Source organism: Achroia grisella, unplaced genomic scaffold (assembly GCF_030625045.1).
Source record: "Achroia grisella isolate CSIRO2021 unplaced genomic scaffold, CSIRO_AGI_Agris_v1 utg821, whole genome shotgun sequence".
NCBI classification, from domain to species: Eukaryota; Metazoa; Arthropoda; class Insecta; order Lepidoptera; family Pyralidae; genus Achroia; species Achroia grisella.
In genome coordinates this window covers 1,921,665-1,941,994 of record NW_026713035.1, presented here as the reverse complement: position 1 = coordinate 1,941,994, position 20,330 = coordinate 1,921,665, and the positions used below count along the sequence as shown (strand labels likewise).

The following is a 20,330-nucleotide window of genomic DNA, read 5'->3' as shown; positions in this document are numbered from 1 at the left end:
ATCTTGTGTTGAGATTATAGGAAACCGTTTGCACTTTGCATTTTTAATTTTCATATTGATAATAAGTAATATAATTATTAAATTTTATTCTTTCGTTAATTATAATTGCCATTTTATAAAAATCAATGCTAGCTATTTACACTTAAATCTAATGATTATTAATGAGAATAATATTAATATTTTTTATAAATCTTATTACTGGGTGCTGCTTGTAACTGGTCTGCTCTAATCACTATGACTGATTTCCTCTTATTAATTGTTTAACCAGTTGGTTATATATTCAATATTATTTCTATTTGAGTATTTAATAGAATTAGTGCTAATTGGTGGTTTGTATTCACACACTTAAACTTAAAAATGTAAAGTAATAATAAATTATTTAAAAGAGCAACACGCAAGTTTCTTGCTCGTTCTTCTTGTGATGAGACAGCTTTCCGAACGAGTGGTAGATTAAAAAATGTAATGACTATTCAAAAGTGCTTCAATGTAAGTTTATTTGAGTAAATGATTTTCTATTCTATTCTATTCTATTCTATTCTAAAATTCTACTATAAAATTTATATGTTAATACATTTATACATATCTTATATACTCATAGTTATTGGATTTGCAATCTTTGTAATAAGATTAAATCTATTACTTATTCAGTCTAGTTTTATTCCTTTACGCCAAGATCTATTACCTTACCTGAATTGATTGACGAAGGTAGTGACTTTTACACAAAATGTGTTCTCCTTTCACCTCATCACGTAGGATGACCTTACGTTAGACATTTAAACGAGCGGGGCTGAAACCTATGTAAAGCTAGATTTTAATAACTGTCATTTATAATAGGGCTGGCCCTTGGGTCCGTGGAACTATTGTTAACACGTGCTAAAGAAATTTCTTTCATACATAACATAATAATAGTTATTGTTTGATGTTTTAAAATAAATATATAAGTAAAAATATTAATAATATTTTCAAAGAATACTGCAAGATTTTTCTTGCAGCTACTTATGATCTGCATTCAAAGTACAAATTAAATTAAGTTTATTTTAATAAAGATTCTATGTAATATTTATTCGTTCATAACATATGGTGAACAAATATTTTGGACAGTTTTCTCCTTATCAACTATTCGTGCGCTTGTGGTATGTATACTAAAAATGTTGCCGTTCAATTTATTCGAAAGGGCTAGTACTTAAGCGGGATTTATAAGGATACCCTTTAAACGGCTTCGTTTCACACCAGGATGTAATGGTCCAATCTTGTTCAAATGAAAATGTGGGGTCTTAAACGTTCCAAATCTAACTATATTAAAATTTATCTATTCTAACCTCTTCACATAAGAGTGAAACGTTTAACTCTACGAGTATATTTTATTTCACAAAAATTAAATATCAATCATGAATAAAAAAACAATATAAATATGAGTGAAAATCTTTGAACTTCGTTCAATTTAGAAGATGTCATTTGTCGTATATGGTAATTAATACTGTTTTATTGACTAATTTACCTTATTGATATTTGTTCCAAAATAGGTATTGATTTTCCACTATTATCCCATATGCGATACAACGATTGAGCAAGTTTTAAATTATCAATCTAAGCTGAAAGTTAAATGATAAGTCTTACATCTCAGTCATCTATAAACTTATGGTAAACCGACATATATGTAGAAACACACACTATACACATGATACACGGAACTAGTCTATCACTCACCTCAGATCGTCTAGTTTAAATATGTACATAAATCGTAAAAAAAAACTGTTCGAACGTCTGATTCGAATGTCCTGTATCAGTGAATTAGATGGTAATTTATCTATATATTAATAAAAATTGCTTCTTATTGTCCTTGATTTTACCGTTTAATTTAGTCATTTACTGTTTCAACACGTTATCCATAATTCAAATGAACCATAATTCAAGCTACCTACACATCTTGTAATATTTTCTGCTCCATATCTCTCTCGTGCGTTTAAAAGCTAATGAGCTTAACATATCCCGTCAAGTAGCTACATTTTGACATCGCTACCGTCTGTGTAGAGGATTGTAATCCACCTAAGTTCAGACCGCCTACTGTGACGTTGTTACGATGTCGCGAACAAAATTGTCGGTCATTGTGTAACTGCGAAGATTCGGGTTCGACGGAAGCAATCTCCCAGTGTGTCAATTTACGAATCGATGAACAAGGGTCACGGGATTTTTTATAATTTGATAACTTTTACCTGGAAATTGGAATTGGATTTCACGCACAATGGAGGCATGGGTCGCAACGTAGAAAATAATCATATATTTTCGGCACGCGCTCAAACATTTAGGTAATTTTTTTAAAAGGGTTTAATGTGTTTGTATGATAGTAAAGGTAATAAATACTTCTACGGTTCTATGTATTCTAATATAAGGTTTTTATAGGGTAGTTAAATTTAAACTATTGGCAGTTAGACACAAAAATAAATATTCAAGTGTAAATGTGTTTGCTAAGCTTATTTTATTTGTCCGACGGAGAAAATGCGGGAGTTATCCGAAAATTACATCTTTATCTTCAAAAGGGAGCGTCACGACCAAGTAGTCTATCACCCTGACTATACAAAAGGTGAGTGAGCGTAAGTTCAAATTTGCCCAACAACGAAAAGAATAAAAAAACCTTGTGTGTTAATTTATATTTCTAACTGACTCTCCGGTGAAAAAACATCGATAATAATTCTGTAATTTGCATTTCGACACAGTAGCAGTCAGTATATGATTCTCTATAAAATGAGAATGTATTAAGGTGCGTACATATCATAAGCCCTTTTGTATAGAGTTCGAATACAAAGAACAGCTCTACAGATTTCATTCATAGTGACAGGTGTATTGATAAATGATCGTGTGCTATTGTGCACAGATTTTTCTTTCACCTTTTTATATGGTTTCGTCTGTTTAATGGGACAAAAATTGTGGAAGTTACACATAAATACATAAAGATTTTTCGAGAACGAGCTCATGAAGGTTTTTTTTTAGTATTTGTCTATAACATAATGTATTTCATTATTGACGTGGTCCGGACCCATTTAACTTTTTCTTAAACATAACTGTTACAGAACTCTTTAGAGTTGTTAGAATGAATTACTTTTTTATATTTATTTGACATGTGTTTAAAAATGAATTTATCCAGTTGTATATTGTTTTGCCTTTGTACCATACTATAACATTCTAAGATAAAAATAAATAATTTTCTATATATAGTTTCGCCATCCTGATACCTAATCCTTCACAAAGTGGCGACCGTGAAGAAATAATCGGTGGAGGTCAATTTATAATGGAGCGGGCAATAAAAGAGAGAAAATTACTAAGAAGGCTATTCACGATCAATGCAAAAAAGCTGGACGATGCATTAGAAAATAGAGACATTAAAGAAGCCGAAATATATTATGATAATCTCTGTGAGAAACAGACAGCGCTTAATGAAATAGATAATAAAATATGTTCGTTGTGGCTAGATGAAGATAATAGAAACGAAGCTGAATTTGAAGCGGACATAGATACGACAGAGGAATACAAAAATAGATGGTACGCACTAAAGAGAAAATATGCAGAAATAATTCGTGCAGATCGGCAAATGAGTACTTTACATGAAACCGAAAGTTCAGCATCAAATGGGACGGTAAAAAATGCAAAAAATGAACGACGTTACCGTTTACCAATTCTAGAGCTTCCAAGATACAATGGAGATGTCAAGAAATGGATTTTATTCTGGGGCCAATACAAAAAGATTCATAATGACGAGAATATAGACAACGAAGATAAATTTCAGTACCTATTACAATGTATGGAGCCTGGTTCTAGTGCCAGAGAATTAGTGGAGAGCTTTCCACCAAGTGGAGATAATTACTTTAAAGCATTAGAACACCTAAAACAGAGATTTGCTCGGGATGAGTTAATTATAGAACATTACATAAGAGAATTGCTGGATTTGATTTTACGTCAAGCAAAAGGTATGGCTAAAAATTCATTACGAAATTTATATGACAAGCTCATGACTCAAATATTAGGATTAGAGACTCTCGGTGTCACTCAAGATAAATATGCAGCTATTTTATATCCCATGGTAGAGTCAACTTTACCTGAAGAAGTATTGAGAGCGTGGAACAGATCACAGATGCGATTAGAGAAGATTGAATTGGCTCAATTATTAATTTTTTTACAAAGAGAAGTAGAGTCAGAGGAACGTATCAGTCAAGCATGTTCCAATTTACAGAAAGGAGTTAATGGTAGTATTATTCCATCAACAGCTTGTTTTACAGTTTCGGAGAAGAATGGTAAGAATAAGCCAGAAAACAGAGAGAAATATGTGAACAATACTTTTAGTGACAATAAGCCATGTTGTATTTGGTGTGATAAAAACAGTCATACAAGTTCGGAGTGTATGAAAGCACAAAAGATGTCATTAGAAGAACGTAGAACACACTTGAAAGAGAAGAATTGCTGTTATATATGTATGAAGAAGGGACACAGTGCTGCCAAATGCAGAGCATATCCCAAATGTTTGATTTGCAGTCGACGACATTTTACTCTAATGTGTAATAATTTACAGAATCCTCTACAACAGCCTAGATCGACGAGTATGACATCATCAAGTTCGGAAAATAATACAGGGATGACATCGAGTAGCGACAGAGGAGTTATATTGAGTCAAACATCGGGTTTGTTGTCTAAATGTCAAACTGTCTTATTACCAACACTGAAGGTAAATATTGTTTTTGATAATAATATTGTGTCAGTTAGGACGTTATTGGATTCAGGAGCACAACGTTCTATTATTAAAAAAGATATTATTGAAAATCTAAAATTAAAACCTAGTAGTACGGAGGTTGTAAAACATAATTTATTTGGTGGCATTACAAGTAAAGAAAGTTGTCGTAGTTTGTACAATTTAAATATTTCAAGTATAGACTGTTCATATAGTTTACAAATAGAAGCTTTAGAGGAAAAGGTTATATTTAATTACTTGCCTAAAATTAATGACTATGAGATTTCAAACAAGCTAAGGAGGCAGGGTATTGTAATAAATGACAATGACAATGTAACAGACATAGGTTTGTTGATAGGAGCAGACATGATAGGCACGTTGCTCACAGGCCGTGTAGTTCAAATTACTGATAAATTAGTTGCTTTAGAAACTAAATTAGGATGGACTGTACAGGGACCTATTCAAGCTACGTCATGTCTTTCTGTCATTAACAGCAATATTATAAATGTATGTCATTGTACTTTTGATATTGCCGATTTATGGAAGTTAGAGACAATGGGTATTTCTGACCCAGAAGTGGTAAAAAAGCGTAATGAAACTGATTTGGAAATATTAGAATATTTTAACAGTACAGTCAGGCAAAATAAATATGATAGGTATGAAGTGAACCTTCCTTGGAAAGATGGTGGATATAAAATGCAGCTTGTGACTAATTATGAAATTGCATTGAAACGATTAAAGTCGACTACTACTAAAATAACTCAATTGGGGATACTCAAGGAATATGATGAAGTTTTTAAAGAATGGTTGCACAGTGGTATAATTGAGAAAGTAAATAATCCGAATTCAAAACAAGGTCATTATCTGCCACATCATGCTGTTATTAAGGAATCCAGTTTAACAACAAAAATTAGACCTGTATTTAATGCATCAGCAACTCAAAAAGGTAGTATATCTTTGAATAATTGTTTGGAAAAGGGTAATAATTTGATAGAGCTTATTCCACCCTTATTGATTAAATTTCGAAAAAATGCTATCGGTATTACGGCTGATATAAAAAAGGCATTTTTACAAATTTCATTAAAACCCGATGATAGAGAGTACTTAAAATTTCTTTGGTGGAAAGACGTCAATAAAACAGATGGAGATATGGTAACGTACCGTCATTGCAGAGTGGTCTTCGGAGTAACGTGTAGTCCCTTCCTTCTTTCAGCAACCATTTTATACCATTTAAATAAGTACGATAACCATACAGCGAACGTACTGAAAAGTGCATTTTATGTCGATAATTGTGTAGTAAGCGTAGATAGTAAAAAAGAGATGAAAACCTTTATAAGCGAGTCAAAGTCAATTATGCTTAATGGAGGTTTTGAGTTACGATGCTGGGTAACTGGACCACATATGGTAGATAAAAATGTTGAAACTATATCGGTACTAGGTTTAATGTGGGATCCAAAGCGAGATGAGATTTTTTGCAAAATTCCTCAATTCAATTCAGAATATAAAGTAACAATGAGGACTCTTTTGTCATGTACTCATAGTATATTTGATCCCTTGGGATTTTTCTGTGCTGCGACATTATTACCAAGGTTGTTAATTCAAAAGTGTTGGCAGTTAAAACTTAATTGGGATGACGAAGTACCTGATTCTATAGAAAAACCGGCAAAAGAATGGATGAATCAAATAGGTATTTTACAGGACTGTCAATTACCACGCCGTTTGAGTGACACATCATTAAAAAATAGCAACAAATCTTTACACATATTTAGCGACGCTAGCCAATTGGCTTATTCAGCTTGTATATTCTTACGATCAGAGTTTAATGGAATAGTGTCAGTAAAATTAGTATTAGCTAAAAACAGAATAACTCCACCAAAACCAACTTTAACTATACCTCGACTTGAGTTACTGTCCGCATTGATGGCAAGCAGACTTGCAGTTCAAGTTAAAAAAGCTATGGAATTAGAATCGTGCAAAGAATATTACTGGTCTGACTCTAGTATAGTTTTATCCTGGTTTACTAAAAGTGATTTAAATGTTTATGTACACAATCGGGTAAAAGAAATTAAAGAGAAGACAAACGTAAATAATTGGCACCATATTCCAGGAAATTTCAACCCCGCTGATTTACCTTCGCGTGGTTGTAACCCTCAAAGTTTAATTAATAGTAAATGGTGGAATGGACCGGACTGGTTACGAAAACCAGAGTCAGAATGGCCGTTCTCAGCAATCAACCCAGATATTAATGAGGTAAACAAAGAGATTATTATGAGGTGTCTTCTGGTTAAGAAACATGAGAACTTTACTGAAAATCTGACATACTTTTCTGATTTCAATAAAATTGTAAGAATGATAGGATGGTGTTATAGATTTGTAAATAATTCAGGAAAGAAGAATAATAAACGACATGGAAATTTAATTGCAGAAGAGTATGAATACGCGGAGATGAAATTATTACATTTAATTCAGAAAGAGACTTTTAACGAGGAATATATAAAAAGATTGAAATTAGAAACATTTAGGGACGGTGAAAATATAGTAAGAGTAAAGACACGTGTGACATTGTCTGACAATACTAATAATTTTATAAGACCAATATTACTACCAGGTAAAAATATATTAATAGAACGTCTAGTAAGGCTGAAACATAAAGAAACATTACATGCTGGATCTCAAACTTTAATAAACTGCGTACGAGAACAGTACTGGATTATTGGAATTCGGCGTTTAGTAAAAAGTATTATTAGACATTGCGTTGCATGCAGAAGACATAATTCTCGACCGTACACTGTTCACAGTGCACCTCTTCCGGCCGATCGTGTTCGATGTGGTGCTGCCTTTGAAGCTACAGGAATCGATATGGCAGGACCCTTATATTTAAAATCCGGTGACAAGTGTTGGGTTGTATTGTTCACCTGCGCAACTTATAGGGCTATCCATTTAGAACTATGTACATCTTTATCTACAGAAGATTTTCTGTTGTCACTTAGGAGATTTTTAGCACGTAGAGGTAGAGTACGTACTATTTATAGTGACAATGGAACGAATTTCCGTGGAGCGCACAGTTTATTGAATAAAATCGATTGGGCAGAAATAAGCAAGAAATCTTCCATTCAAAAACTACAATGGAAATTTATACCCCCTAATGCGCCGTGGTGGGGAGGATTTTGGGAGAGACTGATTAAAATGTTAAAAGAGTTATTGCGGAGAATGTTGGGAAAAGCGGCTCTACATTATACAGAATTATTAACTATCTTGACAGAATGCGAAGCTATTTTAAACAATAGACCTCTTACATATATTACGGAAAATACGGAAAATTTGATGCCGTTAACACCTTCTATGTTTATAAACTGTTTATCATACGACGTTTCAGATTTAGATGAAGTAAATACAGAATCATTAAATAATCGTTTAAAATATATTCAGAAATTAAAGAACGATTTTAAAGTGCGTTTTAGGAATGAATATTTGGCTATATTAGCCCAAAAGACACAAAATAACAGAATACAAAAGGGATTACATGTTAAAGTCGGTGATATTGTTCTTATTGAGATCAATGATACGAAGAGAGTTAACTGGCCGTTAGCTATTGTGGACGAATTGTATCCGGGGGTTGATGGTCATGAAAGAGTAGCTCGCCTCAAGACAACATATGGAGAACGCATAAGACCATTACAAAGACTTTATCCTTTGGAAATATCCACAGTAGATCCTATTGCAAAAGAAGCAATAGCGGTACTTCCTAAAACCACAAGATCGGGGCGTGTAATTAAAATTCCGCAAAGATTACTCGTGTAAATAGTTACGTGCCTAACATGTTTGTATTTTCAAACTAAAAATTTATTTAGTTTTGTTTTTAAATGCGCAAGCGCATGTTGCGCGCCGGAGTATGTTACAGAACTCTTTAGAGTTGTTAGAATGAATTACTTTTTTATATTTATTTGACATGTGTTTAAAAATGAATTTATCCAGTTGTATATTGTTTTGCCTTTGTACCATACTATAACATTCTAAGATAAAAATAAATAATTTTCTATATATAGTTTTGTTTCGCCATCCTGATACCTAATCCTTCACAATAACATTACTCTGAAAACGATTATTTGGAAGACGACCCTGGTCTTCTAAATAATCGTTTACAGTTATTCAGACATGGGACTATGATATTTTAAATACACTATGTAATATTAGAAGATTGAAACTAAATAATAAAAATAACATAAATAAAAACTTACTTTCATGGTTACATAATTTGTTTACCTACTATGGTAAATATCTTATCTATTGTAAGTAAGATTTCGCAAATAAATTATTTAATTTCATTAAAAAATATACCAGTTGAGTTTCTATTTCTTGTCATTTTGTCTCAAACTGGATGGTATGGATAGTGATAAAAAAACTTAACCTTAGAGGGCGAAAGGTGTACTATGAATACTTATCATTTTATTTTAAAAAAATATTCTGTATTTATTAGTTTAACTGATTGGTTTTTATGTATAATATATATTTACAAATAAATATATTGAATTATTTATATCAGTTGTCTATTATCCATAATACTAGCTTAGTTTGGTGTCTAGGCATTAAGTACATAGTAAACAGATCTTTTATGTTCACTTATTTATATGTAACAACATAAAATAATTATACCTATAGATTAATATACTACGGTATAAAATATACCATTAAGTATAAAAAAATATTCTCACCTACCTGTGTGTATCAACCAGGCTTTTCGGTTATCGTTACCGACAAATATACACGTGATATGTGTTAACAGGGTTCGAATATCATTTACATTTATGTGTTTATTGAACTCTGAATTCAGTGCACGTGTCGATATTTCACATGTAACTGCCGGGGATTTTAGATTTTATTCAAATAGTTATATTGTAATACTCAAGGGGCTAAGCGATAAATGGTCAGTTGTATCAACTGGTTAGTATTTCTATTTATTTACAACTCTTATATATATGCGAGACGGCTTTAGTGGTCTAGTGGTTTAGCACAGCGCTTTACATCCGAGAGTGTCAGGTTCGATTCCTCGTTCGGTGCCATTTCCATTATGAGTTTGATTATTTGTATTGAGATTTTCTATGTATGTTGTGTATGCTTTTACAAAAAAATATATAAGTATTTATATCAGTTCTCTAGTTCCTATTACACAAACTCTGCTTAGTTTGGGATTAGATGAGGTTTTTTGAAAGGTATTATATGTATTTTAATGTTAAACACAAAACTGAATAAATTTTCCCAAGAAGCAAAGTGGAAAATTAAAAAAAATCAAGCTTCATGCAAACTGCGCGGTCATATGATCACTGTAGTATGGACAATTGAAAAAACTTATATGTTCCGATTTTCACTTCGTTTCTTGATGAAATTGTCCAATTTCATTAGTATTCTACCTGGCTTTTCGTTTATCCTTTTCGAGTGGCCTTGTAGCTACATAAGTATATGACATACTAGCTTTTGCTTGCGGCTTCTCTCGCGTTAATTTATCCGCTTAAGGGTGGAATTTATCAAAATCCTTTCTTAGCGAATGCCTACGTCAAAATAACATCTACCTGCATGCTAAATTTCAGCCCGATCCGTCCAGTGGTTTGGGCTGTACGTTGTTAGATCACTATGTCAGTCACCTTTGAGTTATATATATTTAGATATCATGATGTTTTTATCATGTGTTACGGACGATAATAGAATGGTTCACCCGCGTGCACTAATGGTTTACGCTTACGGGGTACCAGTAGAGGATGACCAGATAAGCATGGGTTATGTCAATAAGCCCATCGCGACAAATTCGCCAATAATATATCATGATGGTTTTCAGGGGGAACCGCGTGGAGATCAACCTGACAGTGTTATTGCTAGCAATGGGAGCCCTTTCTCCCCCTTTCAATATGATGATTTGGTATTATTAAGATGAGAAAAAGTAAAGTATAAACAAGCTTACTGTTATTAGGCATGTAAGTTTAGTTCTGTGCTGTTTGTCTAACATGTATGTACAGGTATAGATTATATCAATATACGTGTTGTTGTAGATAATTGATAATATGGGTGAATACCCAGTTGATCTGTAAATCTTTCCATTTATCAATTTAACTGATCTCACGGTTTCGAGAGTTTTATCCTGACTGATGTCGTATCGAGTTCACAGGCTCAGTGCAGCATGCATTGCACTAGACCATGCTACGAATTTAACTCGATAATATTTTATCAACTGTGTGACAATGTAATAAGAGTCATTTTAAAAATACCGCACGAAAAGTGATTTCTGTAGTTTTCAGACAAATAGTGAAACGTTCACTTTTGCGAACGAGGTAGAGTTCTCTGATATATTCAATTTGTTCATGTGTATGCTTAAGCCTTTCTTCGGTGAATTTATTTATTCGTCAAGCGTCACTGTATATTCTGTAACATTTATTGTACATAGTACATGTTCATGACAATGTAGGCGACGTTAAAAACATACCATGGGATATTTTTGAAATTAGTATTCTTACAGTTCATTCATGCAGGCATATAATTCCTTACTACTGATATTGCAGATAAATTATTTGGGGTGGAGGGAGATTGAAATCAGGTCTCCCTCTACGTCTGTATCTATTGAATCTAAATCCTGATAAGATCTGATTGCACCCTTTTCCTCTCATTCATCACCCGCATGTACCATTAGCATAGAGACGGTTTTCTTCTTCTCTTCTTCTTCACTCGTTTATTGTCATCTTTTAAAAAAAACATGGTATTCAGAGGCGTTGTTTAATATGATCTTCTAGTGGACGCCATGATGAACAGACTCACATTTCACTAGTTTTATTTTAACGTTATTGGAAGGAGTTGGCGTATTGTAGTCTGTTACATTAATTTTCGTTTTTCGCAAAACGACACCGAAAAACAGATTCAATGTTTTTGTGAGTCATATTTGACACCATTAGTAATGTGGGGTGCCACTTCAAGGGAGGCTTGTGGCCATCCCAGTTTATGGCACATCTATTGACTTGTCCTTAGTGCCCAACATCCTGTACAATGGAAGACCTAAAAAATGCGACAAAATGCGCAAAAGTCGTCGCAACATTCTGGGGAAAATATATTTAAATATATGAATTTAGTAGCCATTGAAACGAAAGAATAAGACGAATTTGATCCCATGAGTTTTCAAGTACTACTTCTTGCAGTTTATGTAGGTATTAAGAATATCTATTTACATTTACTTCGCCGGCGTAAATACATTATCTTATATTCCCGTGAAAATTCCAGGAAAAGTAATTTAAATAAATAATATCATAATTTTGCCAAAATAATTGCTTTAATCGGTCGTAAATTGCTTAGTCAAAGTTGTTTACACAACGTTCACGGTTTCATAAACCTATTCTCAGAGAAAAGATATGAATTAAGGAAATGTACTTTTCATGAAAATTTTATACCTAAATTAGAATTTATCTATTTAGGGATGTTACTTAAAACGTAGTTTGTAAAAGGTTTCAGAGACTAAGAAACAGAATAATAGACTATATAAAAATCAATGTACATTGGTCAGTAGGCAAGTTTCATACATACTTATACGAGTATGATAGACACCAAACTCCATCTGTCTATCTGTTACGTTTATTTAGGTAAATGGATCTATATCATATTTAACATATCGTGGGGTACAATTCACACAGCGCAGCGTCATTTAGTATCAAGTTAAACTGAGTTTGTGTTATGAATATATGAACTTATATAAATACATAGATACAAGTACACATAGAGACCGATATAAACATTTATACTCAGGAATAAAAATATTTGTACCGTGCGAGAAATCGAACCCGCCACCATGGGAGGTAAAACGGTGTTCTAAACCACTAGACCACCGAGGCTGTCAAATAAATAAAAATAATGAGTTAGTTTATCTGTCTGGTTGTTAACTCTTTACGATTATACTGCTGGACTATATACCTACATATATGTAGTTTGAAACACGAAAACGGATATAGTCTGTCTTATTTTTAAAAAAGTAGATATAGTAGCGAGTAAAACTTAATCTTATATAAATTAGTACTTGTGTAGTCTATTCTTATTTATACCTATATATTTAGTTTGTCCACCGAAAATAGAATTGTCGAGTGTATCAACAGAAACAGTAATTTGGTGACAAATTAATCAATATGACCGTACTAGGAAAAGTAAATATTCTCAAATAACAAAATAAGGTCAGAGTTTATAATTAAAGACCTTTCATATATAATAATTTCTGAGGTGTATGACTGAAAATATATAATTTATTCTGTATGCATAAGATATAAATGAATCCGAAAAGTTTATAAATGGGCATTTTGAAGGTGGACGGTTGCTCTTCTCAAATACATGTCCTGAATTTTAAGAGGGTTCATACTCTCTATGTTATTTCTGCATTCTGTACTGTGAATAAATTTTATTTCAATAGCATGGTTGTTATTATTTTTATTTACAACACAAATATGAATTAAGAAAATCTTATCTGTATGCTTTTCTGAACTTCATAATAAGAAAAACATATTTATTATATAACAATAATACCCACGTTAACTTACTAATATTATAAAAGCGGAAGTCTGTGAATATGGATGCATAGATGTTTGTTACTCTTCACACAAAAAGTACTGAACGAATTTTATTGAAACTTTGCAGTTCTATAGCTATCTATTCTATAGTTATATTCTATCAAAATAACAGATAGTTTATACATTTCAAGCTGGTGCCGGTGAAACCACAGGCCAGCTCTATGAAATATAATATCATTGATTTCAGTTATAAAATGATCTTTAAGATATATATCTCAAGAAATAATTAAATGTTCATAAACTGTTTGACATCAGCCAAATTATTACTTTATCAAGAATTTCATCTTTACTTAATTTGTTAAAAACAAAGGTTATTTTTATTTAGTTTACAAATTATTTTAAAATGTTAAGCATAAATAATTTTAATATAATTGATACTTTTAAACATTACTTAGGTATTTAGTAGACGAAAGCTACGTCAGTTAATAGAATATATTGCGTGACGTGACATGACATATGCAGCTCATAAATCTTTCACCTCGGGAGGAGCTGTAATTCACTAAAATTTAATTTAAATATATTTATTCATACCGTAGAGTCAGTCATCAGTATTTGCAAGTCTTACTTGTTTATAATGGTAATTATATATATAATTTGTTTGTTACTAATGGCTTCTCGGAGAAATACAACCCCGGACACTTGAAATCAAATGTCTCTTGGATTTGAATCTCTTGGATAAGTGCGCTACACTTTAGGTTCCATTATCATTTTCCATCAGATGAAGTAGGACCAAGCGCAAAACTTGTTAGAAAATTGGCATTTATTGGTACAGAATGCTACGTAGTGGTCCACGTAGCATCTGTACCGAGAAAAACATATTGCTATTTTTATGCCCGGTAAATCATGGCCAAAAGGGCGACAAAAATAGTTCATATCATTACATAGTATAAAACAAAGTCGCTGTCGCTATCCGTCCATTTTTTTGCTTAAATCTTTAAAACTACGCAACGGATTTTGAAGCCGTTTTTTTAATAGATAGAGTAATTCAAGAGGAAAGTTTATTATAACAAATACATGTACACCCGTGGGAAGCCGGGGCGAGTAACTAGTTATTAATAAAGATACTTTATTAAGCAAAAGTTAGTTCAAGTATCAAGTTAAGTTAGTTTTAATCCTAATTTACATCTTTAACCAATTTAATAAACCGTACTTCAGTAATAAATTTTCTGAGGAATAGCATCTGATCTCAACGTTTCAAAAATTACTTTTGAATGAAAGTAAGAAAAAAACAAAAGCACCACAAAAATAATTTACAAATCAGTTCGCACCCCAACTTGGAGTTCATTATACTTGCTTCCATACCTTTATATTCATATTTCCATTGAGTTCCATGTCGCAAAGGTAATTATAACTTTTGAAATAGCCCCGGGAAAACGGAGAAATAAGGCAATAAATACGCAAGTAACTCCACGTTGTGAAGTTTCCAAAACAAAAGTGGGCCTATTATGGTATAACGATATCGTCCTATAACCGGAGAGAGTTTTTTCGATAAAAAATGATTCCAGAAAATATAATAAAAGCATCATAAATTATATGTAATTATGTACTTTAATATAACTAACACTGTTTTGGCCTTAATTTATCGCATACAAATGACTAAATTAGGCCTATAATGATATGTAACTGAACTGATGAACATGATGTAAATTAATAAAATATATAGGTGCCTAAGAAAAATATCTTGCTGTACTGTACTGTACCCTAATTAGTTTACTCAAATTATCATATTGTAAGATCTATAAACACAGACTGTACATGACTGCATAAATAAATAAACATTTTTATTTCATGTAACTCATATGATGGTTTTGTAATTAATATGTATTAGGTATAATAGATAAAAACAGACTGATAGAGATAAACGGTTATAAAAAAAGGTTGTTCTTTTTTTATAGCATAGGGAACAAGCGAGCTTGCGGTTCACCTCATGGAGAAACATATTATGTAGTTAGACATATATATTGCTACCGTTTATTTATACCATTGGAGATTTTGGGGAATGTCCAGCAGTTCTTCCATGCGATGATGATGATGATTTATACCATTTTAATTTTATTTTGTATCTTTTATTTGTTCAATATAATAATAACACAACTCCTGGTTTTTTATTGTTACAGTTATAGTGTATGGTTTTCAAAAAGCCTTTCACAAGATCAGCTGCTGTATGTAAATATATACCATCCGTGTTGTGCTTGCACGTCTATTTGAATAATATTCACATGCAACATCAGCAAATAACAGACTAAAAAGTATACTATTTAAACTAACGTTACAAAGAGGGAATATTTTTCTTTTGTTTGTAATACTGACGAATTAAAAATTTATTCGATTAAAAAAATTGAGACTTACAATTATTGTAACACTACATCTGTATATCTATATTAATATTATTAATTCGAAAGTGTGTCTGTCTGTCTATTGTTAACTTTCCATGTTTAAACGGTTTAACTCATCTTAATGATTGTTATATTGTACGTGACGTGAAGTTATATTGTATAATGAGGATGCAAAAGGGCTATGTTTTAAAAGGAAGCAGACGATATCTTGGGCAATAACTAGTATTAGATATTTCTATAAAATTATATAAGTATTTATTTTTCTGTATTCAAAGAATAATTTTATTGTCGTAATCAAATCCCGTATCTGTAAGTTTGTTACTTGGACCTTTGTTTGGGTTGGCGATCCTAATATAATAAACAAGTCTAGAAGTTATGAAAATATTATATCAAAAAAGAGATTCATTTCATAGAACAAGAAACCTTAATACAAAAAATATATTCATTGTTTTGAATTTCCCTATAAGACTTCTCTCTAGAGATCGTCTATCCTATCTGTTCACTATCTCGAAGTAATAACCACAGAAATGAGGCAAGATTACTTGTACTCTAAAGATATTTACTACCTAATCTACAGGGGAGATTAGACCAATCCATGTTATACTATTTATACAAAGGTCTAAATATTATACTTGCATCATTAACATTCACGGCACGGATTGAATTTCACTTTTCACGAAGTAGGTAAATATTTTGATGTAATTTAATTTTCTTAATTTAATTTTGGGAGAGCGTCATGGTCTTGTTGTTTACTGTGCTGATTGCTATAGTATAAAGGTAGATTAACTAGCTGACATAAAAAATATATAGTAATAGTAGAAAATAGAATAAAATATATTCTAAAGATGTTGAGAAAAACAAATAAATGGTAATTAAGGTTCAGGTTCTAGTTTGCAACATTTAATTTAATAATATGTACAAGTCGAAAGAAAATTTCTGACTAATGTGACATCGCCACCGCAAGCATCGTCTTTATTTAAAGCTAATTAATTAAATACACAGTATTTCTGTTTCTAAAGACTATTATTGTTCATATTTACAGAAGATTCCTTCTGCTTTACCGAAATGTTGTTAAATTATTAGCCTTACATTTGTATTATTTATTTATAAGATAACGTAGTTCCAAATATAAACATGCAAGGAAGAAACAAATGGGTCCTTACTAAGCCTATACCTACATTTAAGGGTACATACACATGTATATGCACAGATAACATAATATAAGTAAGAAATATTTTGAACTAGTTGATACCCTGTTCGCCTGTTTATACTTCTATTATGAATTTTCCATAACATGAAGAATAATTAATGCCTGTACAAACTTTTTTACTCTTATTACACTCATTTCCATATTATTTTATAGATATAAAAGATGACTTTGTCTATCTTCGTGTTACAATCTACGTTTACGTCAAATATTAACATTTACTCAGCCGTTTAGTTCTGAAACGGTAACGAACGATCATACGGACTGGTTTTCGAATTTATAATGTTAGGATGCAAGTAAGGATATCTATTAGAACTGAATATACTGTTCGTGGTTACAAATAGGTAACGTAGTAGTTCAATGTCTGTTCTATGCAAATTATACAGTTCTTGTTGCTCTTTTTGTAAGGTACCTGCAATCTGTTTTCATTATAATGCAATATGACTATTCTAGAGCTATTGCAGCAAATAAGTTATTGGTACAAATGGATGAAATTTTAGTGTAACATAGTAATTAGTAATAAATATAGTGTTTACCGTTATATTTCAGTGAAAACCTAATATGTATTGTTAATCGAGCGACTCACACCACCTTCTGTCTTTTCTCCTCTACCCAAAGTTTATCCAGAAGAGATCGCTTAAGCGATAAGACCGCCTTTTGTCCCTATATACTGTATATATTCTGTTTATTTTTATTAATGGTGCATTAAAGAGTAATAAATAAATAAAATATATATATTATATAATTATGAATATCAAATAATTTTGGTATCTCAAAAAAAATATAAAATATAACTGACGGCCTCGATGGGCTAGCGATTTAGCACACCACCTCACTTCGGACGGTCGCTGGTTCGATACCTCTCACGTCACAAACATTTGTATTCATGAGTATTGTTGTTTGTATCGGTCTGGGTGTTTTCTATGTGTAATATGTATATATTTTAAAATAAACATATATTTATATATATATATATATATATATATATATATATATATATATGTTGTATCAGTTTAATATCCATAACACAAGCTTTAACTAGCTAAACTTGGGTATAGTCTTGGCGCTGTTTGAATTGTCCTGTGATTATTATTATAAAGTAAAGTCAACAGTACACTGTATAATTTCTGAATAAAATATAATGCGTTTTTGCAATCGTTAAATAACCCAATTTAAATGTAATAATTATTCCAGTCACGTGTGCATCAGTCCCTTTAGATCTGTTTCGTTTCAAAGGCCTCGGATTAATTTAAGGGAGCTATTCACGATTCCAATTTTTTCGAGAAGTCCAAGAAACTGGGTAAATAGTAATAGATATTGCTGAGCAGAATCATACGATAATTATTGTGTATTAATTCTGAAGTGTATTTTAGCCAACTATTTAAAAATTGACTGTCCGTGTATTTATTTATTTTACTTGTAAATATTGCACTATTATTTGTTTTACTTAAACAAATTTCTATCTTTGTTTATATTTAAACATACCATTGAATAACAAAGGGAGATTAACAAGCGCAATAATCTATACCGCCCATAACAATTTGAAACGTCATCCCGATCAACTGAATAAAAGGTGATCAATGTATAGTATAGGGAAGTTTTGTTTTCTATTTTTACTACAAATTCATAATAAAAGTAGTATCATGAAAGAAAGGGAAATCCACTTCTATTAGAGGAGAATCACTCTCCTCTCCTCTCCACTCCTCCTCGACAGTACTCACATATGTGATCAGGTGAGCCAGGAAAATATGTGTTCATTACTATGTCTTAATGTTTCTTTGTTAGTAACGTGTGTTAGATCTTTAATAAAAATTATCTTTATAAGAAGATTACCGATATATCAATTTTCTGTATGAATTCTCCACCTAAGTTATTTACATTCAATGTTTAATATTTATTTAACGTATTTATGATGGGTAAAATGTTTACCATTTTATGTTTAAGATATAGACAATCAAGACAAATAAAGTAGGCATAATTTTAATTACCAAGGACTTTTATTAACCTTTGCTTATTTTAACAAATCAATTTCGAATTTTTTATATTAATTTTATATTATACCAATTTATAAAAGTTGCATTTCAATATATAATCAATTCTCCACCTATCATATCACGTATCCTATGCCGAAGTAAATTATATCTACAGTGTAGATAAATAAATATGGAAATTGTATATTTGATACAAGGCTCGTATTCAAAACTAATAAAACAAAAAAAGTTTCCTTTTTCCTACTTATGAAACTATGTCTTTCATTCATAATGGTCGTCATAACTATATAAATTAACTGAAACACGCCTACGAAGTCGTGGATAATTATAAATGTCATAGATAAATAAAGTAATTATATAGCGCCATTTATTATTTTAGTAACTATTCTTTTTTTGTTTTTCTTTATTTTACATACAGTAAACAAATATAGTATAGTTTTACATACAGTAAAAAAATGACAGTAATAAAGTAAATGTAATGTACAAGGGCGATCAATTAATATGTCATCAACTAGATGGAGTACTTAAAATTATTAAAAAAAAATACAAATCCGCTACTTTTCTAACATTATTTTACACATTTTACAAAATAATCTGTGAAAATTTTATTTCAATTCTTTCAGCCATTTTTACATGAAACTTTATCGCGCAAACAGACAGTTCTCGCCTAATTATTGTTTTACGATTTTATTACGTGTAAAAATGATATTTACATACATTATTAAAGTGGGCGTTAAATATAAGACATAAAATTGTTAATAGATTGAAATTTAACTACACTTTTTCCTTAATTCAATCTTGAAATGATTCAATAGTTTCTAATTATGTCGTAATTTTAAAGAAACGTAAATTAACTAAGAGATACAAACTTTCGTTTTTCTCTAATTAAATTATTAAACTAAAAACATTTAAACTTTTTATGCGCGTTTGAAAAGATGGACAAAGGCGGAGCGAATAAAAAGAATAGAAAGATTTATATATATATATATATTATATTTATATATCTTAGATATATATATATATATATTTATATATAAGATATATCTTAAAGAAAGAGTAAATCCTGTTTTCTTAGAGCTATTTAAATTGTAGAAAAAGATGCAGTATAATATTTCATTACTCTTTTATTTTAATACTTTTAAAAAATACATAAATACAGAAAATACTTCTAAAGTTTCTAGTTCTTTTCTAATCTTGCGTCAATTAAACTTAAATTGTTATATAAAATAAGCTGCCTCAAGGAAGGAGACATAAATGTACAAAATTAAAAAGCATATTTGTTGAAACAAATGAATTCTTGGAATAACGATTCAATTATACAGAGAAATATCTTCTTTATAAAATGTTACAAAATAAGTAAAAAATGAGGAAGTAAATTCGTGTGGTTTATTCACAACGAATGTTACATTGTGTAAATTCACCTACTGTAAAGGTAAGTCCATAGAAATAAAATATAATAAGTCGCTAAGTGAAAGTAAAAATTATTTATTCGTA

At 31.0% G+C, this 20,330-nt stretch overlaps 1 protein-coding gene across 1 annotated transcript; it reads left to right on the top strand.

Annotated features, from left to right (window-relative positions):
- Positions 1–3,286: 3,286 nt before the first annotated feature.
- Positions 3,287–8,518, top strand: LOC131851950 (uncharacterized). Its single transcript, XM_059202509.1, has one exon. The coding sequence runs from the start codon at positions 3,287–3,289 to the stop codon at positions 8,516–8,518; it is 5,232 nt and encodes a 1,743-aa protein (XP_059058492.1).
- The last annotated feature ends 11,812 nt before the right edge of the window (positions 8,519–20,330 follow it).